This window comes from Rhinopithecus bieti, unplaced genomic scaffold, assembly GCF_001698545.2.
Source record: "Rhinopithecus bieti isolate Rb0 unplaced genomic scaffold, ASM169854v2 scaffold_6022, whole genome shotgun sequence".
Lineage (NCBI taxonomy): Eukaryota > Metazoa > Chordata > Mammalia > Primates > Cercopithecidae > Rhinopithecus > Rhinopithecus bieti.
In genome coordinates this window covers 873,504-897,637 of record NW_016805265.1, presented here as the reverse complement: position 1 = coordinate 897,637, position 24,134 = coordinate 873,504, and the positions used below count along the sequence as shown (strand labels likewise).

The 24,134-nt window shown below is 45.0% G+C and overlaps 1 protein-coding gene across 3 annotated transcripts in view; it reads left to right on the top strand.

The window, feature by feature from the left end:
- Window positions 1–24,134, top strand: part of LRMDA (leucine rich melanocyte differentiation associated) — a 1,135,663-nt gene that overhangs the window by 605,693 nt on the left and 505,836 nt on the right. For 2 of the 3 annotated variants that reach the window (XM_017871895.1, XM_017871896.1), the window contains 3 exons: window positions 186–312; window positions 12,505–12,644; window positions 23,918–24,035. In XM_017871895.1, coding sequence (XP_017727384.1) covers window positions 186–312; window positions 12,505–12,644; window positions 23,918–24,035 — 385 coding nt within the window. The remainder of the gene's footprint in view (window positions 1–185; window positions 313–12,504; window positions 12,645–23,917; window positions 24,036–24,134) is intronic. The other variant, XM_017871897.1, reaches the window with a different exon arrangement.

Below are 24,134 nucleotides of genomic sequence, written 5' to 3'. Positions count from 1 at the left end.
CCCCTTCTCCCCCGCCGCCCCCGCCCCGACTCCTGCTACTAATTCTTGTCATTCACTTTGCTGACAGGCACCAAGCCCAAACTATTCCCAGTCCTGAAAGGGAAGGTTAAAATATTTATTTCGGCTCATAATGGCCTCCCTGATTTAGTGCAGGATCATTTTTCCTGTTGCCTTTGTCATTGCAGGTCACTGGAAGGACTGAGCGCATTCAGGAGCCTGGAGGAACTCATCTTGGACAACAATCAGCTGGGGGACGACCTCGTGTTGCCAGGGTTACCCAGACTGCATACCTTAACCCTCAACAAGAACCGAATATCCTTTCCTCTGCCCGCTGCCCCCACTCCCCACCCAGCCCCACAGTCGTCCCCCCACCCCACCCTGCACAAATACCTGCAAAATGTCAAATGAGTTTTATGTGTCGGCTAAATTAAAGTATGTGAAATACAGTTCGTGGGCAGACAAAGCGTTCTGTCTTCTGGCACTCGGGACACTTCAGAGTAATTTATTATAGGTCATTCATAAATGAAACGCACCATTATATCTTCCTGTTGCTCCATTTTAGTGTAGGGATCTAAGTTATGGCTGTGAAGAAATCTTTTTAATAGATAAAAATAGAGAAAGAAAATAATGTCCTTCCGAGGCGGCGAAGCCCGGTCTGTTTGCTTGGGCTTGTGTGGGAGGGCGACCTCTGGTGGGAAGTCCTGGGTAATGCCACTAAGCAAACTTCGTCTCCTCGGAGGTTTCTGGAAGGCTCTGGGGCAGGCTGGGGGAACAGTTTTGGAGAGGGAAAGGAGCTAAGGTGGCAGAGACATGTGAAGCCCAGGCCTGGCTATGCCTTCACTGGTGGATACCATGCTGGGCTGGTGATGAGAAGCCTAGGGAACCCATGATAGGGTATGGCCTTCCCTACGGAGGCAAGGACCTAGCCAGCCTAGGGTGAGACTTCCAGGCACTAACTGCTCTGGATTCTGTAGTGGGGATGGAATCAGGGAACCCTTGCTGCGACCTGAGACCCGTAGCTCCTGCAGTGTTAGTGTAGTGGATTACCCGGCACTAGAATGCCAGCTCAATAGGACAGGGAGTTTCCTTGGTTTTGTTAACTCCTCTGTTCTTCACACAAAGAATAGTGCCTGGCACCAAGTACAAGCTCAATAAATATTTGCGGGATGAATGCATGATTATCATTAGCTGTTCCTTATTGAGCACTCCTAGGAATGAAGCATGGTGCTGGGTTCTTTGTGTGTGTTGTTATTCATCCTTACCAAGCCCTGTGAGAAGGGTGTGTCTTTTCCATTTATCTAGACATGGAAAGAGGTGAGGCGTAGGCACACAGCCAGACATTAACAAGATGCTATGTCCCGGATGATTCAGTGTCAACTGTGTTGTGTCCAAAGTCCAATGACTGCATTCTACTGTGTTGCTTCAGACTCAGTGGTCCAATGGCTTTGTTTTATTGGATGGAACATTTGAGACCTGGAGTAGTTAAATCACTTGTTCACATTCATACAATCAATTAGAAATAGAGGCATTTTCCTCTAGAGTATAAAATAAAATCAGATATACATGTAAGGTTTAGCACATATGCATATGCCAGCATTTAAGAGTGATTTGCAGAAGTATTTGTTAGCTACTGTTTATACTTCAAGCCATAAGTTAATGTTTTCTTTATTCTCTAAGATATTGTCTCAGTCAGCTCTTGCTATTGACTATAGCACAATACCATACATGAGGTGGCTTAAACAACAAACATTTATTTCTCACAGTCTGGATGCTGGAGGTTTGTGATCAGGATGCCAGCATGGTTGGTTTCTTGGTGAAGATACTTTCTCGCTGTATCATCACATAGCAGAGAGAGAGAAAGCAAGCTTTTTCAAGTTGCTTCTTATAGGGGCACTGATCCCATCAGAGGGATCTACCCTTATGACCTAATCACCTCCCAAAAGCCTCATCTCCACATACCATCACTTTGGGGATTAGAATTGCAACATATGAATTTCAGGGGAGAACAAACTTTCAGACCATAGTAGTGTAAATATGCTCCATGTGGTCACTATTAATTGTCACTTTGATAGAAGTAGAAGGGGAGGGCCTACAAGTAAATTCACAGTCTTTGTCATAATGAAATTTCGGTGGATTTTCCCCTCTTATATCCATTAGTCAACCAAGTTTCCCAATGACTGTTTGAAAAAATATTGTAGTCTTATGGCTTTCTAGGCTGTCTTAGATGATCACTTGGCCAATATTCTCAAATCAATCAAGGACAGAAGGATTTTTAGACATATCCTATGTCCCAGGTCTCTGTAGAATATTAGAGTCCATGGACTTTGATTCACATCTCAGCTTAATCATATTTAGTGGTGTGGCCTTGAGCAAGTTATCTTCCATGAGCTTCTGTTTCTCATTTTTAAAGAAATACATTGGACTGGATGATGGTTTTATTCTCCGTATTGCTGTCACCAGAGATAAGCAGGCCTCTTGGCTTCAGAGTGCTGAGAGGTGTTCTTTGTCTTTGGTTGAGTCCTTTCCCTATTCTGTGCTTCCACTTCTCCAATCTGTAGCAGTAATGCTGAGGGAGTAATGGTAATGGCCTAGGAGGGACTGAAGCAGAAGACACTGTGTGGCTATAAACCTGACTGGTGATATCACTGTGCTGTTGTAGCACATTTCTTATCAGTGAATGTTCTAAATAGACTTCTTTCCTTTTTTTCCTCTGCTCTACTAATGTGATTGTGAAGATCAACTTCCCTATCTACTTGACTCAGAAGTCACAGAGAAAGGTAGGTAAAAATCAGGCAATAACAGCACATGTTCTCTTCTCAACCCAGCACTTCTGATGCCACTTTTTCAGCTAAATGACTCTCTTACCTAACTGTGAGAATGTTGCAGGCTTTCCAACAATTTCTATGTTCCATATTGTTATTGCTACCCCATGAAATGCTTTAGATATGGGCTCTATACATTAGCTTTTGCTGCATAATAATCCACCCCAACATTTAGTGGCTTAAAACAGCAAATATGTACAATTCTATGGATCAGATGATCAGATGTTTGGCCAGGGCTCAGCAGGATGGTTCTTCTGCTGGTCTTACCCTGGGTCACTCATGCAGCCACATCTACCTGGAGGCTCAACTAGGGCTGGATGGTCTAAGATGACCTCACTCATATGTCTGGAGGTTGGTACTGGGTGTTGGCTAAACTACCTGTGTCTAACAAGCTAGCATAAGGCACTTCACATGGGAGGAGTATTCTAACAGCACAAGCCCCATAGTACAAGTAGTGTTCAAGTTCAACTTATATCATATATGTTAATGTCCCATGACGAAAGCAAGTCACATACCAACTGTAGAACAAATTGGGGAGGGGACTGCATAGAGTGTACATATAAAGAGGCATAATTCATTTCTGTAACAATCTACCCAGGAGGCCTTGGCATTGGCATCTTGTCTCCTTAAGATTTTACTTCATATTTGTGATAAAGGGAGCCCTAGACACAAGTAACTATTGACCTCCTGAAAAAGTATTAGCTCTTTTGTGTAAATTGAATCTTTAAACATGTTAGGAAGCTTGCTGCCAAATGAGGTTTTATCTTGAATCCTTTTGTGAAATTTGCTTCATTTTTAATTTTTTTGGTTTGTTTTTTGGCATATGTAAAATGGTTATTCACCCCACCTACCACGTAAAATCTAGACTTTTCCACTTTAGTTTGACTCACAGTTAAATGTGTCTATAATAATGCTGTAGGTTCCTAGACCTTGGCCACTTGGGTCATTGGCTTCTTTGATCCTTTAGCAAGAGAGAGTATCACACAGTGGTTAAGAACAACAGGCTCTGAAGGCAGACTTCCTGAGCTTCTACCCTAAACCTGCCACTTTTCTGCATGACCTTGGGCAAGTGATTTAACATCTCTATGTTTTGGTTTCCTTTGAAAATGCATACAATGCTGGTACCCATCCCATAGGTTGTTTTCTTGAAGAGTATTCTAAGTATCTCAGACATATTAGATTCTAGTAACATAGTAAGTGCTATGTAAGGGTTACTATTATTGTTGTTATTATTATCCTAGAGAATTGTGTAAACTCATCTGGTTTGGCTTGGGTCACATTATAACCAAGGCCAGAGTACAGATATACTTCTGAGTGTAGAATGCTTCTTTGACTTGCATAATTTAATATTGCCCTAATGGCATTCCCTGAGTTGGGTACTGCTGGTGAATAATTCTTCTCATTTTTATGGAAAAACTAGGAGTGCATGAGCTTTCTGAAGTCACATAGATTGTCAGTAGTGGGGCTTAGTCTAGAACCCAGGTATGCTGATTCCCAGCTCCAGACTCTGAAACCCAAAGGAGCGGCAATCATTGTACAAGGAGAGGAGCCCAGATACAGGAGGAGTCAGCATCCTGGGCCTGCCTCTGCAAGGTCCTGCTCCCAGCTGGGGCTGCTGGGAGTCTGCTCTTAAAAGGGGTTCCAGAGCCCAGACCCAGCATCTGGAAAATTCCTTCTGTGTTCATCAGTCAATGCCTTCCTGCCATCTGCATACCTCCTGCTGGACCTCCTGTCTTTTTCCACCAGCCCTTTTTCTCATTGTGTTCAGCCCTCAGTGTTGATGTCCTACTCTGGTATATCTGAAAGCCTGGTTATCTGAGATTACCTCTTCATTTCTTGGTTTGTAGGGATCTCATTTTCTTTCTTTGGTTCATTGAGTCTGGCCAGGTAATCACTGGCTATGGACTTGAACCCCTTCCCCACTGCTCTCTCTCTCTCTCTCTCATACACACACACACACACACACACACACACACACACACCCATCCATGAGCATGCACACACCATCCCCGACTCTTCCACCAGGAGGGGTGGGATATTTGGTAATGGTCTCAGCCATATCATGTCTGAATAATCAACCCCAAGTAAGGCTGACCAACTGAAAATTCAGGAAAATGTAGGTACTTAACCTTTGCACAATCAAATGATTCTCCTCTACTTTCCTTTTGGCGTGCGTGGGGGGCACATAAGCAGATTTTATTTGGAATCACACTTCATCTTCTGTCTCCCTATTTGCTTCAGCACATGTACTGAATAGCCAATGAGTTTGAATTATAGTGCCAGCAGGAAGAAAGTAGGGTGCTACATGTTACACAGCTGGGCTGTGGCACGGAGACCACTCCAGCAAGTCAAAGGGGGGACTGGAGTTCCCTTACCCATTTGTTGTGTCATGTTAGGAAAGATTTGCTGTGTCATCTTAGGAAAGTCTCTACACCTTGTCAGGGGCCTCAGTTTCTTTATAAAATGGGTAACACACACTTCAGCATATTGTCAAGAGATTTAAATGGTATAATATGTGGGAAATCACTTTGTTAAAGACTTTACAATTTCTTGGCATATTTTACTGTTAGCCAATGCCTCGATGCTTCGAAAGAAGCAGCCCAAATTGGAAGGAAGGATCTGAGGTACACAGCACATAGCCCGGTGATGGCACCTGTGCTCTCCCACAGAAACATGTAGGAACTCTCATTTTCCAGTGGTTTAAATTTTGCTTTTGTGTTAGGAAATTATGAGTCACTTTTTCCTCTAGAAATGCAGTTTCTTTAGGACCTATGTTTAAATCCAGACTCTATCATGTACTGGCTATGTGACCGTTAACCCGTTTCTTTAATTGTTATTTGGGCACGATAAATTTCTGACATATGTGAATAAAAATGAGATATGTCATTATGCTGTATATTTAGTATTCAAAAACCCAGTATTAGGATTAGCTGTGGTTAAAATCATCCCAGTGGTTATGGAGGCTGCCCTTTGACCCGCAGCTGAGCCCAGAGGGAGGGATGTGTCCATTCTCACCTGGGAGACAGCTTTAGACCCGCACAACTGGAACACGCTGGGAGGCTTCCCTCCTCCCTCATGCTTCAAACTTTCAAGGCAAGATGCTGCTTTGATCTTGGGCCCTCTGCAGAAAATCTCCCTTGGCAAGCCTCCCCATGACAGCTGGGCTCCGCAATGGCAACTTTCTACAGACAACACTGAAAAAAAATCTCAATGCTAAGTACCCGGGAGAAGACTTGCTGAGGGAAGCCAGGTGTGTGCCAGGAACCCAGCTGGAGAGAGATGAAACTGTGCCAGGTAGCTTCACATTTTTACAAAAGGTACCCTTAGGAGAATCCCTGAAGTGGTCCCCACTGCGGTGGTCTTCATTAGCCAGGGACACCAGGTTTCTTCCACAGATTGCCTCTGGTCAATTTTCTATGAATCTTGACAAAAAAGAAATGTGACAAGTTCTATCTCGGATCTCAAAACCAGGCAAGACAAGGCTGTGTTTGTCCTTGCTGACCCAGGAGACGAAGAAACCAATTAAAACTTCTCATTTTTTATCTTCTGGTGGTGCTATCAACATAAAGGTGAAGGGCTGGTCTACAGCATGCATGCACGGAGGAGGTGCTAGTGCTTCTTGCTTGGTGTGGATTTGGGAGAAACCACCTGACTCAGCCAAATATATCATTTATAGTAGGTATATGAAAGGCTTGGGAAGATGGAACTTCTGCTATACAAAATACCCAAAGGCAGGCAGGCAGGCTGGCTCTTAGAAATCTCTTGGATTCATTGGCAAAGGATGGCTGAAGCTTCTTGGAACCTGCAGATCCCTTGCCCAAGAAAGTCCCGTGATCAAAGCATTCAAATTATCCACTTCTTCATGGCCAGGGGTAGATTCAGGTTTTGCCCAGGGGCAGATCCAGGTTTTGGGGAGTGTGAAACCGCTGTAATTTGAGGGAGCCCTCTTAAAGACTATATAATTAGGAATGCAAAATTAGGTATGAAATGGATATTTATTTGGAATAGAACTGTATCAAAGGAAATTTTAAAATTTTAAGTTGATAAATTCCACAAATGTCAAAATACCTAGAAAAGTATCAATCTTTACTGAAGATATGCCTCTAGAGAAACTTTTTTCCTACTTTTTTCCTGCAAATTCTCTCATAGCTTCATTATTTGGTGAAATTTTGTAATTTTTTTCTAGAGAGAATAATTCCCTCTTTTAGCATAGTTGATCGAAAATTGATTTTTTAAAATAGTTTAGAAATGTTTCTTTCAGTTTCACCATTTGTTGTTGGTAGTTTCACCACTATATTATTGGTAAAACTTTTAGGATTATTACATTTTGGAGAAACTCTTATACATTTCTTTCATATATGATAGGAGCTGTATAAGATTTCAGGACATTTCAGCCGGGGACAGTGGCTCACACCTGTAATCCCAGCACTTTGGGAGGCCAAGGCAGGTGGATCTCCTGAGGTTAGGAGTTCGAGACCAGCCTGGCTGGTCTCTACTAAAAATACAAAAGTTAGCCGGGTGTGGTGGTGCGTGCCTATAATCCCAGCTACTTGGGAGGCTGAGACAGGAGAATCGCTTGAACCCAGGAGGCATAGGTTGTAGTGAGCCGAGATCACGCCATTGCACTCCAGCATGGCCGACAGAGTGAGACCTTGTCTCAAAAAAAGAAGATTTCAGGACATTTCAAGTTGTGTGTGTGTGTCGATGTGTACGCATGTATACATACACTTAACAACTGAATCTTAAATGTTCTTTGAATTGATGAGTTTGTTATTCATTTTGCCATCAGTTTTATGTTGGTCCCTGCATATTTGTATTAATATGGTGGATAGTAAGAGTATTACTGAAAGCCATTCCTACTAATACTGTGGGAACAATTTAACTAGACACAGAAGTGACTGCAAATTATACAAATATTCCCCCACTGAGTCATAATTGTTACTCCTACACAATGTCCCTTTAGGTGGGGATTCCCATAGACACTCCCATTGTCACCCAACTGAAGGGAAAATGTGGTAGAAGAAGTCCTAGTGGAGCGAGACAGTGATATCCACAGATTATAGTGTAAATTACCTACTTTTACAAAAAAAAAAAAAAAAAAAAAAAACTCACATGATCATGTGACTCTATTACCAGGGTCTTTCCCAGGGCATTGGAAGGGGCCTATGCAAGCAAGAAGCCCTTGATGCATGAGCTTTATTAGCTCCATGGTAGATCTACATGTGAAGGTTTACTCAACTTAATCTAGGCCTACTTCCCTGAACATGGTGAGAGGTGACAACCTGCTGGTGGCCCTCGCTTGCTTGCAGTGCCTCCTCAGCCTCAGCGTCCACTCTGGCCACGCTTGAGGAGCCCTTCAGCCTGCTGCTGCACTGTGGGAGCCCCTCTCTGGGCTCCCTCTGCTTGCGGGGAGGTGTGGAGGCAGAGGCACTGGCAGGAACCAGGGCTGCGCATGGCGCTCGCAGGCCGGTGTGAATTCCGGGTGGACACGGGCTCCATGAGCCCTGCACTCAGAGCCGCCAGCCGGTGCCACCAGCCCCAGGCAGTGAGGGACTTAGCACCCAGGCCAGCAGCTGCGGAGGTTGTACCGGGTCCCCCAACACTGCCGGCCCGCCCGCACCACACTCGAATTCTCGCAGGGCCTCAGCTGCCTCCCGGTGGGGCAGGGCTCCAGACCTGCAGCCCGCCATGCCTGAGCCCCCCACAGTGGGCTCCTGTGTGGCCCGAGTCTCCCTGACGGGCACCGTCCCCTCCTCTGTGGAGCCCGGTACCATCAACCACCCAAGGGCTGAGGAGTGCAGGCACCCTGCATGGGACTGCCTGGCAGCTCTGCCCCGGTCCTGGTGTGGTATCTGCTTGGGGAAGCCAGCTAGGTTCCTGAGTCAGATGGGGACTTGGAGAACTTTTTTTATCTAGCCTTAGGATTGTATATGCATCAATCAGCACTCTGTATTTAGCTAATCTGGTGGGGACTTGGAGAACTTTTATGTCTAGCTAAAGGATTGTAGATGCACCAATCAGCACTCTATGTCTAGCTCAAGGTGTGTAAATGCACCAGTCAGCACCCCGTGTCTAGCTCAAGGTTTGTAAACGCACCAATCAGTGCTCAGTGTCTAGGTAATCTAGTGGGGACTTGGAGAACTTTTACGTCTAGCTAGAGGATCGTAAATACACCAATCAGCGCTCTGTGTCTAACTCAGGGACTGTAAACGTACCAATCAGCACTCTGTCAAAACAGACCAATCAGCTCTCTGTAAAATGGACCAGTCAGCACTCTGTAAAATGGACCAATCAGCTCTCTGTAAAATGGACCAATCAACAGGATGTGGGTGGGGTCAGATAAAGGAATAAAAGCAGGCTGCTGGAGCCAGCAGTGGCAACCTGTTTGGCTTAACTTTCAGGCTGTGGAAGGTGCGTTCTTCCGCTCCTTACAATAAATGTTACTGTTGCTGATTTTTTGGGTCCTTTAGCACTCACTGCAAGGGTCTGCAGCTTTGCTGCTGAAGCCAGCGAGACCGCAAACCCACTGAGAGGAACGAACAACTCCAGATGCACTGCCTGTAAGAGCTATAACACTCACACCAGCAGTCCGCGGCTTCAGCGAGACAGAGAACCCACCCATTCACTTCCTTCACTCACCACTAAATGTTAGGGCTTCCTTCACTCACCACTAAATGTTAAGAAGTGACTGGCATTTTTATCCAACTCAGTTGTCCAGTATTTCCTGAACTTAAAAGCCTTGCCCATTTGGGGTTCCATTTCTGCATATTCTCACCTTCATACAGTACAAACAAAAAACAGCCAAGCTCTGAGGAATGTTTCCTAAGAGGAAAGTAGGTGTTGGTCCGGCCTTTCCATCTGCAGTAGAGAGGGCTTCCCTCTGTCGTGTAGGGCGGTTGTCTACATAAATAATTAGAATCACTCCAAGTCAGTATGTTAGCACCATGCTGGTAGCCCACTCTCTTGCAGTTCCACAAAAGATACTGTGCTGGTGAGAAGCGGTAGTCAGCTTGTCTGGCTGCCCTCCCTGGAAGAAGGGCCTGGCCTTGAGGCTTTAAGACAGCCTGATCCAGACATGAGCCCTAGTGCTTCTTCGAGCATCTGATGGATTGCATGGGTGGGCTAGAAAGTTGGAGCAAGCTATGGAGGGGAGAAACCTAGCCTGGGACTGATGGCCATGCAGGTCCAGGGCTAGGTCCAGGCCTGGGGTACTGTACCTGAATCCAGTTCTGGGTGTTGGAGGGGGACTTGAGACATTCTGAGGAGGGTGCTTGAAATTTGCATAGGGCACCTGAGGTGTCTGTGCCCATGTCTAAGGGCAATACTAGCAATGAGACTTTTTTCTTTTTTTTTTTTTTTCTTTGTTTTGTTTTGTTGTAGTAATGACTGTGAAGTGTTCAAAGATAGAACCTGTTGGAAAAGCTGAGCTTAACCCTGGAATTGTTCACTGTCATTTTAATTGGCTCCATTTAAATGATTTTCCTGAAGAATATGATGATTGAACTTTAGTGAGTGTATTTTGTCTCCAGGGATTTTGATTCCTGGCCACCCACCCCTCTGTACTCCCAACCTCATCCCCCTAGTGGGATCTTCTCTACAGTCTCTATATGAACTCCCATTCTCACCTCCTCATTCTAGTGTTCCTGTGTGGCCATCTCTGGATGTTATTTGTAAAAGATTTGAGAGATTGAAAACAAACTTCCATGTCCATTTCTCTGTCTTTGTTTAAGAAGCAGGGAGGATGTTGGTGAATTGAAGCCAACAGCAAATGAGTGTGCTCATAACTTTCTTTTGCTAGTTTCTCCTCTGTTGTTAGTTCTCCCTCTTGCTATACTTTCCCCTCTCCTGCTAGTTTTTTCCCTCTTGCTAATTTCCCCGTCTCTTGCTAGCTTACCTTCTCTTGCTAGTTTTTCCCCTCTCTTGCTAATTTTCCCCTCTCTTGCTACTTGACCCTCTCTTGCTCATTTCCCCCTGTGGTTAGTTTCCGTCTCTTGCTAGTTTCCTCCTCTCTTGTTAATTTCCCCTCTTTTGCTTGTGCTCTGCTTTTGGTTGTCTCTGGCTGCTGTCACCTAGGGTATAGCATTTGGCCTTGCATCTGATGGTGGCAGAGCATGTGTACAAAGAATGCTTGAAGGAACTTAGTTTGGAGAGTAAAAGATTTAAGGAAGACACGTGAGCTTCAGATATCTGAAGGTTCATCATGTGGAAGAGAAGAAGTCTTATTCTTTGTGACCCCAAGCAGTTAAATTGGGTCAGTGAGTAGAGGTTAGAGAAAGATTCGATTCTGCGGGAAACAAAAACTGTTATGGTTGTCAGAAATGGAATTTGCTATGTTGTGGTGACCGCTTGGCAAATATTTTAGGGACCTGATTCAGACATTGGTTGGATTTGGAATTCATTCTTTTGTGGCAAGTTGAAATGAAGTATGAGGAAATCTGTGTAACAGCCCAAGGTTAGATAACATCCTCACAGAGCAAGAACATCCCTTTTCTTTGATTTTACCTTCTCCTAGGTTCAAGTGGACCCAACTTCTGGGAACTGTACTCTGAGTTTTTGACTCTTGCATGTGGCATTTCTTCTACCCTTGTATGTTTTATTCCTGTAGCTCTGCTGCCATTCCCTGGCTGGGACCCCCTTTTATCTGCCGACTCGGTTAACTCCTCTCTCATGTGTCTCTCCAAGTCACGGCCTAACCAGGCATGCCTATCTAATCATCACCTTACCTAGGCTCAGCTTGTCTGTATGTGGCTTAAGCCAGGAGTTAGTTTGGGGACTAAGTTGTCATAAACCCTTTCCAGTACCTGTGGTTCTGTGAATCGATGGCTCTTGCCTTATTTGGTTTGGCCGTGGTTGGACAGTGGGTCCCACTGGAGGATGGCTCCTGGAATAATCTCCCCCATCATGCCCCCCTCTGACTTTTCTCTTTCATTCTCTAATTCCCTCACTAACAGAGAAACAATATATTTTGATGAGGCCTTCTGAAATAATTTCTGGTTTTCTTTTTCTGGGTGTTTTTTTTTTTTTTTTTTTTTGAGGCAGAGTATCACTCTATTACCTGGGGGCATGATCTCTACCCACTGCAACTTCCGCCTCCCAGGTTCAAGCGATTCTCCTGCCTCAGCCTCCTGAGTAGTTGGGATTACAGGCACCCACCATCATGCCCAGCTAATTTTTGTATTTTTAGTAGAGACGGGTTTTAGCATGTTGGCCAGGCTGGTCTCGAACTCCTGACCTCAAATGATCTGCCTACAAGGGCCTCCCAACGTACTGGAATTGTAGGTGTGGGCCACCATACCCAACTCTTGTTTTCATTACTAGAAAAGAATTAAGTTTTATGGTTTTGCATATTTCAAAACTATTTTACTCTATGGAATCTTCCCTTTTAGTGTGTTTTAGAAACAGAACTATAGAGGAAAGAAAAATATGATGAGACAATCAAGTTTATTCATTCTTCCTCAAATGATCTGGACTTAGTCTTATTTGCCTTACGAAAAGTTGGGCTGTGTTCCCAACAGTGGGAGTGAAAAAGTAGCAATACCATATACCCACAGCCGAAGTGATTTCAGCCCCCACCCTGAGGCCTCACAGGAGCAGACTGGACTCATCAGCGCCTGTCAGTCATGGCCTATGCTCCTTGCTAAGCCTTTTGTCTTCCTGGACCAAGATCCTTAACTTTTGTCACATCACTGATTTGGAGTACCTGCTGGATCACTTGGCAGAAGTGACACCAGCTCTGGAGTACCTCAGTCTGCTGGGCAACGTGGCCTGTCCCAATGAGCTGGTCAGCTTGGAAAAGGATGAGGAAGACTACAAGAGATACAGGTGAGTGTCCAGGGATTGGAGCATGGTGGGAAAAGGGAAAAAGAGAAGCTTTAGGGGATGATATTATACTCTGGGGTACATAGTAGATGTTTGGTAAACATCAGTGGGCTTCCCATAACAATGTTAAACTTTTACCTTTTGGTAACCTACAGCCATTGTCTCTCCTGGTTGAGGTCACAAAAGCTAAGAAAGATGAAAAGTTATTGCCTTGTCTACTTTTTTTGTGAAATGCCAGATATTAAGTATTTTAGGTTTTGCAAGTTATGTGGACTTGTCACAACTACTCAGCTCTGCTTTCATAATGCAGAAGTAATCATATGTAATTTTTGAAAGAATGGGCATGACTTTGTTCCAGTAAAGCTTTATTTACAAAACAGGTAGCAGGCCAGAAATGACCCATGGGCTGTAACTTGCTGACCCCTGCTCTGTGTTGTAAGATCTTTCTGTGGTCTGTCTCAGCATCACCTTGAAGAGAGAGATGACTTCCCAGCAAAATTTAGGGAGCTCATAGACAATCTAAAGACGAAGTCCCACAGGCCCATACCTCTCCACCATAGAGCTATGCTGTGGTGCCCACCAGCCATGTGCTTTGATGGGCTCCAAGTAGAAATGCTTTTCATTCTTCTGTCTACTTCTCAACCATCTGCTTTAAAAGCCCTGATCTAAAATCATTTAGAGAGTCTTTTTGGTCTTACCCATTTTACCAAAGTCACTTAATTTTCCTTCTTCATTTAAAATTGTCTGTGTTCTCATTGTGGATTGTTGTTTTGTAAATGCTTTAATGACATTTTCATGGACCTCTCTCTCCATTATGCCATAAGCTCTCATTAAACACCCCACCCGAATAACTCTTAAAAATAACTTAATAAATTTTGTATATGTATATATGCATATATATACATCTATGTCTATATGTATATGTATATGTATATGTATATGTATGTGTACACACACATTCATGTACTTGTTCATTCATTCATTCATTCATGGGGCCAAGAAGCTACGTGTGAAGCCAACCATGTAGGCACGTTTTTGTTATTTTTTCTAGAATGAGAGAGGTAGAGAGGGATTGGTCTCAAGTACAGGGCTTATGAGGTTGCAAAAGGAAAAGAAAAGCTAAGAAAAATTTTTTTCTTTTCTTTGTGTACCATCAGCTCTCAAATAATTACTATTTGTTTTTTCTATTGTAACTGGTTGCATTAGCAAAAGTACTAAGACCAAGGTGTATGGGGTCAGATCAGAAGATCTGATGTGGAGTCCAGCTTTGCCAGTGGGATCTTTCAAATGGGAGGACAGTCTACATCAGTATTCCATAATCAAGGATCTGCCTCTGAGTCATCCAAGGTCTTCTGATGCAGTTGGTGGCAATTACAACGCAACAGTCCATAGGTGTTTCTGATGTCCAGTTGGCTTTAGAATTCGGAGACAATCTTCTCCCAACCAGTTACATTTCTTCCTTTACTGTCTCACACCATTTCATAGATTCTATCTTGTGTATTTCTCTCACTTCTTCATGTATTTCCACATCTAGCGAATGACTTCCAGTGGGTAGGAGCTGAGTTGTCTTGACTCTTGAAGCCTCATCAATGCCTAAAGTAGTGCTGGATATGAAAAAAGGACTTGGCACCCTTTTTTTTTTTTTTTTTTCCTGGAGGTGGCTTGAAACCACCTTTCCTTCTCAGGAGCTAGGAACTTATAGGGAGATGCAGGGATATTTGGCCATCTCAGATGCCCACTGCCCATTTGGAATCAGAGCCATTTGGATGTTAACAAATGCAGCTAATAAGCAAAGGACTGTGATTCAGACTCAATCCAAGTGCTGGTTATGGGTCATGAATCTTTAGGGAGGGCTGCATTCTACAAGTGTGGTCTATGTCATGGGCTAGCCTGGGCACACTCCAAGCCCATCCTCCCCACTCCAGTTCTGTTCCCTTGGAAGGAGTTGAGGGGTGGGGCTAGGGAGGTGGTTTGTGAGTACACATATGACAAAGTTGCCATGAGAGGCTATATTCTGGAGGTCATACAAAGCCAAAATCATAACTAGTCAAAATTAACTTAGAAAATTTACATCATCCACAAGGATGGCAAGATGCTTGCACTCCGAGAGAAACAGGAACTCAGAACAGCACAAGGAACAGTAAATATGTTCCCATGTAGTTACACATTCACTGCACAGCAACTGGTTGAAGAGTGGAATGGTAGGCTGATTCTCTAGCACGTTTAAATTTTTTATTCATTTAATATCTTTATTTTTTACTGTTGATTTGATGAGTGCTCACACTTCTATATGGAAGAGATAGGTATGTGTTTGATATAGCTCCATTCTGTGGTCTGTAAGCAGATCCGCTTGGTCCTTCCTCGAGTTTGTGCTCCATTTGCCACTGAGAAATTTTAGGGTTTTGCAATATGACTTTTGACTCTAGAGTTCCTGTGGCATTTATGTTTATACAAAGCAGTGCAGCTGCCTTTTTTTTTTCTTTTGGTAAAACATTTTTCTGGCCCTTCATCCACAAAGCATGAGGGTTGCCTGCCTTCTAGCTGTTACCCAGAGCCTAATAGTAGAGCCTCTATGTAAATTTATGTGACATTTTCACTAGAAAATTGCTTAAAAATGAATGATATTTCTACAGTTTACTGTTTTTCACTTTAAGTACATTTTCTGACAATATGTCTTCTATTAATCATTTAAGCAATACTAGGAGCCTTAAAGGACTGTATTCAGAAGCAAGAACCCATGGTTCATTTAGTGCTGTCTGAAAAAATTTCTTATTGATTGGCATCCTCTGTGGTTATGTGATGTAATATTTATAATATGTCACCCAGCCATACATCAAAACAAGTGTGTCTGTTGTTTCATTTCCATGGGAGATGTTGATTTCAAAGAGGTCAGCCCAGTTTTTAGGTCACGTTGTGGCCAACCACTGGACCAGAAATGGGAAGTGACTCGATTTGTGTAGTTATTGGAAATGGCATCACAGAGCTTGAGTTTCTATGGAGTCTTTCCTCCCCTCCTCCTACATTCACCCCTTTCACTTCCTCACTTACCCCCTGTGCACCCAGTTGGATTTTCTTGGCACACATCCCCACCATAAAACAGGCTCATTAAACTTATATGTGAGCATGAACATACTACCAAGTTGTTGAGTAGCACCCTGGCCTCACTGGGGCAGGAGCAGAAACATGCCTGGGGTTTCTCTTCGCCATTCATCATAGTTCATGGCTGAGAAATGTCCACGGCCCTGTTATTATAGGAGCTTAAACCTGTCTGTGATTTTTAGTGTGTACACACCATGCTGCTATTTTGGGATGAATGTTGAATGGAGGTGAATGTGATAATCAGCAGCCTCCAGGATTTGGGCAGGAAGAGAACAGCAGTGCAAGTCTTGGCTGGAGAGACCACCATGCTACTAAGAAATCACTTTGGTGCCCCTTGTGGATTTCAACACTAGCCAAAATAACAAATCAATGTGGGAAAGCTGGGTGCCCAGAATGGTCTATTTCTTGTCTTCCCTTGCCATCTCTTTTTTTCTTTTTGCTACAGAAAGAACAATGGACTGAAGGTTAACAGTAGACAAGTCTGGACCTCACCTTTCAGATAAGGGAGTTGGTCTCATGGTCTTTTAGCTCTTCCTCTGTCACTGAACTCTCTGTCATTGATCCCCTCCTGCCACTCCAGTCTCTGGTTGGCCTTGCTTTCCTCCCTCCTCCCCGTAGGCCCTTCTGTATTCCTTACAACTTTCAGTTATTTAAAACGTGACACCCTTTCTTTGTTCCCCTGCACAGAGCAGCCCTGGGGCCTGCCCAGTGTCTGCAGCACTCAGCCAAAGGGAAGGAGGGAGGGACCCTCCGCTGTCTGGTCTCTCTGGGCTGCCACCATTTCCCAGACGAATAGGAGCTGTAAAACTTGTGGCTTACATAACCCAGTGAGCATTCTCCAGCTAATCTACAATCTGGGCTTTGAAGATCACAAGAAAGCAAAGGTCACGACCCAGAGATCAAAGTGACAGAAGCCCACAGAGTAATTGCCGGTTACCCTCTGTAGAGGGCCTTGGTCTGTCCTGTGGGTGTATTGTTTGCACAGAGACTTCAAACATGCTGCCGGTGAACTGTGAGGAAAATCAGCTGGCCTCTGCCAGTTGTCAGGCATTCGTGAATGCTGTAGGTGAGCTCACCTCGGCTCATTAGAGTGAGATCATTGTCATCTCTCTGAGCATCTGCAGTTATTCTACTCACAGTGTTTGTTCATTACTCTGTGGTCTTTATTGACTTTCTCACTGTCATCATTTACTTGGAGGTGTTGGGGGGTGGTTATATAAAGAAATTGGAATAACGAGAAAGGATGACATGGATATATTTATTGTAAGTCAACTTTGAGCCACATAGAGTTCAAGCAAGGTAACATTTGAAGGACATCATTTGGCCCATCCCCTTCACAGCATGGGTAGAGAAACTGAGGCTCAGAAAGGCAGCAGAGACAGAACCAAGATCACAGGGCAAGATACGCTCAGAGTCTGGCCTCTTTCCCTATGCTATTAGTCCCCAAGCTTTTGTTACAAAACTTCCCCTCCTTTTATTTTCTCCCCAACGCTTTAAAAGCTTTGGTCTCTCAAATAGACTGCACTGAAGCCATTGCTAACTTTATTGTTATCATGAAACAGATACATTCAGCAGTTTATCAGGGCTTCTGTTCAGCATGAGGTAACCAGTGCTATTAAACTGAGTTAATGTAATCTAGTCAACAGTGAGGAAGCATGATATTTTGTTGGCAGACTCAACTATCCCATCAAGCTTTGTGAAAGTTTGAGAATGGCACAGATCACCCATTGTTGCCTTTGGGGGTCCCAGGTAGGGCACCAGTAGCTTGTACCATGTCTCCCTGCCTCTAAAGGGTGGAAACAAGAAGGCAGCAAGAAATAACACAAAGAAGCATAGACTGCCATAAATGGAAGAAAATTTCCAATGACCCCATGCCCAGTTCCCGCATGGACTGGAAACTTGGTATTTCTTGAATAGCGTGTCAGAGAAAGAAACATGGCAGCCAACCCCATTCACAGACCATGGAGGCCCATCTGAGCTTTTCTGTGGTTGTGCAGTGTTCCTGGGGAGCAGACATTGCCCTGGGGATAACGGTTACAGGCAGGGGGAAAGAATATCCTCCTCTCTCTCTGAGGTCTGGATGAAAAATGCCTGGGTGTCGGGACTAGAGCAGAGAAAATTGATTTTGGAGAGAAAGGAGAAAAAAAAAGTATTTCTCCTTTTCCTTTTCTCCTCCTAGCAGTTTTAGCTCTCTCGTTAGAGGAGTCCTTTAAGCAAATGGGACATTCTGTGAAAAGAAAGAGGACCTGAAAAGCTCGATGTGCTGGTCTCTCAGTTTTAGGAAATGTGTTTCCAGACAGAGGCAAATGGGTATTTAAGCACCTTCCCAGGATCCCTGCTCTCCTCTTGATAACCCCACCTTCTGTATCTCAGCCAAGAGCGCCTCTGACTCTACCCCCACCCCTCACCACCCGCAGCCCTGGGGGCTTTCCCCCAGCCACCTTGAGAAGGTCGGGAAAATTGGAGTTGCCCTCTGGAGCTAGGGACGTGAGACTTAGAACTTAGACTGATCTCTTTTCATTAAGCAGTGCCCTGGCTTAACAAGCAGTTTTATAAATCTGAAGCTGTCTCCGGGTGTCGCAGGATTTATAGACGGGGGTTTCTGCCATAAAGTGGTTTATGATGGCTGCCTTCTGTGTTATTAGTAGCTGTCTCTTCCTTCAACCATTGCTGTTTGATAATAGCCTTAAAACACCCAGAATTACTTACCTGCAAACCCCATTCCCGATAGCCCCTGTTGACAGTCTGAATAAGTTTAGTGCCCTTTTGTTGTACTTTACCTTCAAAACAAACTGATTGAACCATCAATAGCTCGTGGAAGCTGACAGAGGGATGTCATCTGGACTAGCCCTTGTGATTGCAGGTTATCTGGGGGAGTTAACCTTCCCGCATTGTTAACTGAAATGTTTTATGTACTATGCAACTTTAGGATACGGCTGTGATAACCCCAGTAACTAAGTAATACATCACAGTAAAGAGGTTTTGGTGCAACAAATAACCCAGGATTAAATTTACAAGGGTTGAATTGATATTGTAAAAGCCTTCATTCTGTGGCTTCGGGAATCCTCTCTTGTATTTTTATGGCAAACTTGTATTACACTCAGGATTGAAGCTGTGGTTTTGACACCCTGACATGACCTAGAACAAAGGGAAATAGATCTCCCAGGACCACGAAAGGACAGGCAGGCAGGAAGCCCACTGACTTATCACTTGGCATTAAGGTTTGGAGCCAGTTCCAAGCCATCAAGGGGCAAGAAGATCTGGCAGACATGGCCACTGGCTGGGCTCTGTGTACTGCAGGCATTGGGGCAGGGCAGGCCTTAGCAGAACTGGAAGGAGACTCTTACTGCTGCCTCACCACCCTCCTAATTTCAAAGTTATTATTCCTCTTGGTGTTATTTTCACGAGGACATTGGTTCTCAGCAGGACCAGCAGCATCAGCGTCACCTGGGGACATATTAGAAATGTAAATTTCAGGCCCAGTTCCAGAAATACTGAATCAGAAACTCTGGGGATGGGTCCCTGCCATCTGTGTGTTGGAAAGTCTCCAGGAAATACTGATGCCCACTGAAGTTTGAGAACCACTGTGCAAGAATAGAAGCTCACTGAGAGAGCACAGATCTTCCATATTGCTTATCTCCTGTTGACACCTGACTCAGGTCCTGACACACGGTAGCTGTTCCATAATTACTTGTTGAACAAGTGAATGTATGAGTAAGTAAATGAAAGAAGATACCTCTATGAAGGAACTTTGGACCCTGGGCTGAATCTCAGATGGAACTATTTGGGGCAAGTCCTCCTAGTGTCCCTCAGACCTCTCCAAGCAGCATCTACTTGGAAACTCAGGCTGGCCCTCGGGATGGGTGCCAAGTCATCCCTTATTTCAGGGGGTGACTGGCAGCCTGTGTCAAGGGCTGTCTCTTTGATTGTGTAAGAAGAGTGATCTGAAAACAGCAGCTCTTTGTCATCTAAAATTTTTAACTAGCTTAAAAGCCAGCACCTCTCTCTCTCTCTTTCTCCTTTGATTTCAGGGCTGTGATCCAAAGTGAGGCAAAATGACAATGTGCGGTCTGTTGTCATCGTGGTTCCTGCCAGCCCTGTGAAGGCATCTTTCACTCCATCGTTAAACATTGGCTGATTTTCTAATACTGATGTTTTCTTCACCTGAATATTCATCTTTTCCCACCCTACACTTAGTGGGTGTCTTTACTCCCTGCGCGTCACTCCTGACATATTGTTTCTGTCTGTACATGTCTTTATTTGAAAGAGTCTGTTGTCATCAAGACTTTTCTGCTACAAGCAGAAGATGGAAGTTTTCTCTAACATTGACTGAGGCCGGTGGGAACTCTACTGGAGGATAGAAAAGATATTTGGTGGTGGCTCGTGCCTGTAATCCCAGCAGGTGGATCATTTGAGGTCAGGAGTTTGAGTCCAGCCTGGCCAACATGGTGAAATCCTGTCTACTAAAAATACAAAAATTAGCCAGGAGTGGTGGCACACACATGTAGTCCTAGCTACTTGGGAGGCTGAGCAGGGGAATTGCTTGAACCTGGGAGGCAGAGGTTGCAGTGAGCAGAGATCATGCCGCTGCTCTCCAGCCTGGGCAACAGAGCAAGACTCCATCTCAAAAAAAAAAAAAAAAAAAAGAACGAAAGAAAGAAAAGAAAATATATTTGGACATTTTGTGGCACTTTCTTGATTTTGGGTGAGGTTAGCAGGTATTTGGAGAGGGAAGGGAGAACCCAGGGTAGGAAAGAGGACAATAGATTGAGGCCAGGGAGGAAGCGGGAAGTAGCCAGAGTCAAATTTCCAGGACATCAGGCATGGGGTGGACATTTCTGAAGGAAGAAAAGAATTTCATAATATTTTGACCTTAACAATGAGTCCTGTGTAGGTTATTCCTGCAGACCTCTAAATTATTCTCTCTGGCTTTGGGTTGGTCAGCCAAGTCTTTTACCTGGATAAGCATATGCAGGCCACTTGGTGATAATGTCACTGCATCCTTGGGGTGTTGCTTCCTCAGCTGGAAACCTCTGTGGCTGGTGGTGCCTTTGCCTGAGCTTTGCTTGGGCCTGCTGGGCTTTTTCCACCTACTCAGCCCGGCGGGCTGCACTTGGCTCGTGCTACCGGTTCAGATCCCATGCCTGCCAAGAGTGAGCCAGGTGTGGAGCTGTGAGGGGTACATGAGCAAGCAAGCACAGGGTCTGGCCACTGCACACAGCCAGGCATGCTGGCAGCAGTGGGCTGGGCATCTCCAGGCACTGGCATGGGCACCAGCTCCCTGCGAGGCTGTGTCTGGACCAGGCATACCACAACCAGCTTCCACTGTAGGCACAGGGGAATGTGGTGGCACCTGGAATCTTGAAGATGACAGGAACCACAGAGCCCCAAAGAGGGTGTCACAGCCTTAGCTTGGGTAGCTCTTAGGTCTGGGCTCCCCAAGGGCCACAGCTCTTCTCTCTGTCTCATCACCCACAATGTGGCCAGCACGGGGACATGTTTCAGCCCTGTTTGTGTTACAGCTCTTTCAGTCCTGCCATTTGGTGGGTCCTGAGTTCTTGTCCCAGATCCAGAAAGAATGAAGTATGCACACAGCTGGAGGGTGAGCAAGGCAAAGAGGTGCTTTATTAAGCAGCAGTACAGCTCTCAGGACAACTAAAGTGAGTAGCTCCTTTCTGCAGGCAGGTCATCTCAGTGTCTGTGCAGCCCTCAGCAGAGAGAAGACCCAAAGTGGGTAGCTCCTTTCCAGAGGCAGGTTGTTCCATCATCTGCCTGAGTCTGGCTGAGTCTGGGGTTTTTATGGGCTTCAGAGGAAAGGAAGTGCATGCTGATTGGTCCATGGGTGGCCATGGCAGGGCCCAGAAGAGGTACCTTAAGTTCTCACTCCAATTTGTGAAACTGGCAGCCCAGCCCCTATGCTTTAGGCCACCCCTGGCTTGATGGTGGGATTTCACCAGGGACACACCCCTTTCCACCTAGGAGCCTGTCTGCCTCCTGCTGCCAGCCATCAACCTGCTGACTACAGTGCCCATGGCACCTAGGCTGTTTGTGCCAAGGGATGCCTGCAGGCCCATGCTGAGTTCTCCTCAGCTGCCCCTTGGCCTCCTTGCTGTGCACATCAGCACCCAAAGTCCACAGGGGGCCAAGGTGGCAGGGAGCTGGTGTTTCAGTACTGCTCCAAGCATGTACACACCCAGCCAGCTTGTGACAGTGCCTGGGCTTGGCCACAAGTTTGCTCCGAAATTGGAGTGGGCATTGGGAGTGGGGAGAGGCCAGGCAGCAGGAGCAGGCACTCCCAAGCCTGCCAGGTGAGGGGGGCTTCCCAAGCCCGGAAGAGCACAGGGATGCCTGGGTCTGCAGCTGCAGCTGGGCAGCTGCAGTTGCACATGGGAGCAGGGGCTCCTGCCCCACCAACTCAGGAGGGCTTGGGTTTCCTGCCTGTTTCTGGCTCCTGCCAGCTCCGCAGAGCAAACAGTCCCTACTGCGGCTGGTGTATTTGCAGCAATTGCTCCAGATGGGCTGCTACTGCCACCAATAAAGAGACCACCTTATGAATGTGGAAGGTGGCCTTGGGATCCCAAGGCTCCAGTGAAGGCGAGTCACACTGTTCCAAGTAATATCCTCATTGAGGAACAGCTAGGGGCTTGAGGTTGCTTTAAGATGTGGTTCCTTGATGCCCATTTGAGATTTCCTATTTCTCCTTTTCCATTGAGTTTTCAGTCAGTAGACCCCTTTACCACTCTATGCATAACCTCAGTCTTGGCACTTAGCTATGCCGATTCCTAATTTCTCCATGTGAGTGTATAATTTCTGTTACACTGAGAACACCTTTGAGAGCAGGAAGCATGTTGTAATCACATCTGTATTCCTAAGGCCCAGCATAGTAGGTGATCAAGAAATAGATGTGCAACTGAAATAAGCTGGTATGTTATTGACTCCATTCTAATGCCAGTTTTCAAGATGTGGTGAGAGTGAGCAAAGAAATTTGTCGCTGCCTTCAAGAAGCTTATAGTTTGGGTAAGGACATTAATGAACACCAAGAAAATAATTAGAAAACAACAAAATGTTAGACTGTAAGGTGCTGATAGCATATTCTAGGAGTCCTGAGAAGGGAGAAAGCAATGTAGGGTGGAGGTGTACAAAAAAACCTTCATAGGAGATGAGGCTTGAAAGATGAGTATATGCTGAGGAGGCTGGGTGTAGGAAGGAAATGACAGATTCCTTTGGAGATAACCCATTGCTCTTGACACTGGGTACTCACCTCTTGAGTGGGGTGGAAACAATTCACTTGTTTGATTGATGGACTATGGAACTTGATGGAAAGCATCTTGGTTAGTGACTGTCCCTGATGAGGGAGAAGTATAGACCCATATCCATACCTGTTATACATTTATTTGTGCGTTTATATAACTATAGCCTGGCCAAGTGGTTATTCTTGTCAACTCCATATATACCTATTTGAGGACAGTTAATTACACTAGCAGTCATTGGCTTATTTCTGGAGTCCGTATGTATGCCAAAGATTTTTTCCAGGGAGATGGAGAGCACCTAGCATTTGTTGGGCCATTAGTATCTCCTAAAAATTAACCCCCCCTATTTCTCCTTGATAATCTTCATAGGATAGAGTATGGAAATAACCACATGTATTATCGATGGATGATGCTAAAAAGTTATTAAAACCCCTGCCTGATTTCTCAAGGAAGCATTTCTCAGCTACATGTGTTCCTCACTTGTAACCCATAGTCATCCAGGTCATTACATTCTGTGATACAGATGACCCATAGGAATGGCAGTGACATAAAGGGTACAATTAATTTATAGGTTTATTTTACTGAGAACTATGTAGCCAAGAAGCTAAGCCTGTTTTCCAGACTGAAAGGAAGGGAATACGTTGATAGGGTGCTACTGGCTAACCCACGTGTGTGTGTGTTTACCTTTGAGCCTAGTGTACCATTAGTGTGTGCTTCTAATGTTTAGTTGTGCATCTGTGTAAGATAGAAGCATTCTGACTTCTCCAAGGAGCAATTGTTTATTCTTTGTGAAAGAGAGGAGGAGCAGCCAAGGTCTAAGTTCCAGAAGACCGGATGGTGTGGATTCTTGAAGATAAGACAAGCTGTCCGGATCTCTGAGGCTGCCACACAAACCTTCCTGAGTTGTCTCTGACTCTTGCCTTCCAGATGCTTTGTTCTGTACAAGCTGCCCAACTTGAAATTTCTGGATGCCCAGAAAGTAACCAGACAAGAACGAGAGGAGGCATTGGTCAGAGGAGCCTTCATGAAGGTGGTGAAGCCCAAGGTGAGCTGCCTACTCGCTGTTCTTCACAAGGGATTTACATCTCATGGCAGTGCTTACACCCCAGGGCATGGAGAATGTCCTCTGAGTGTTTAGAATGCA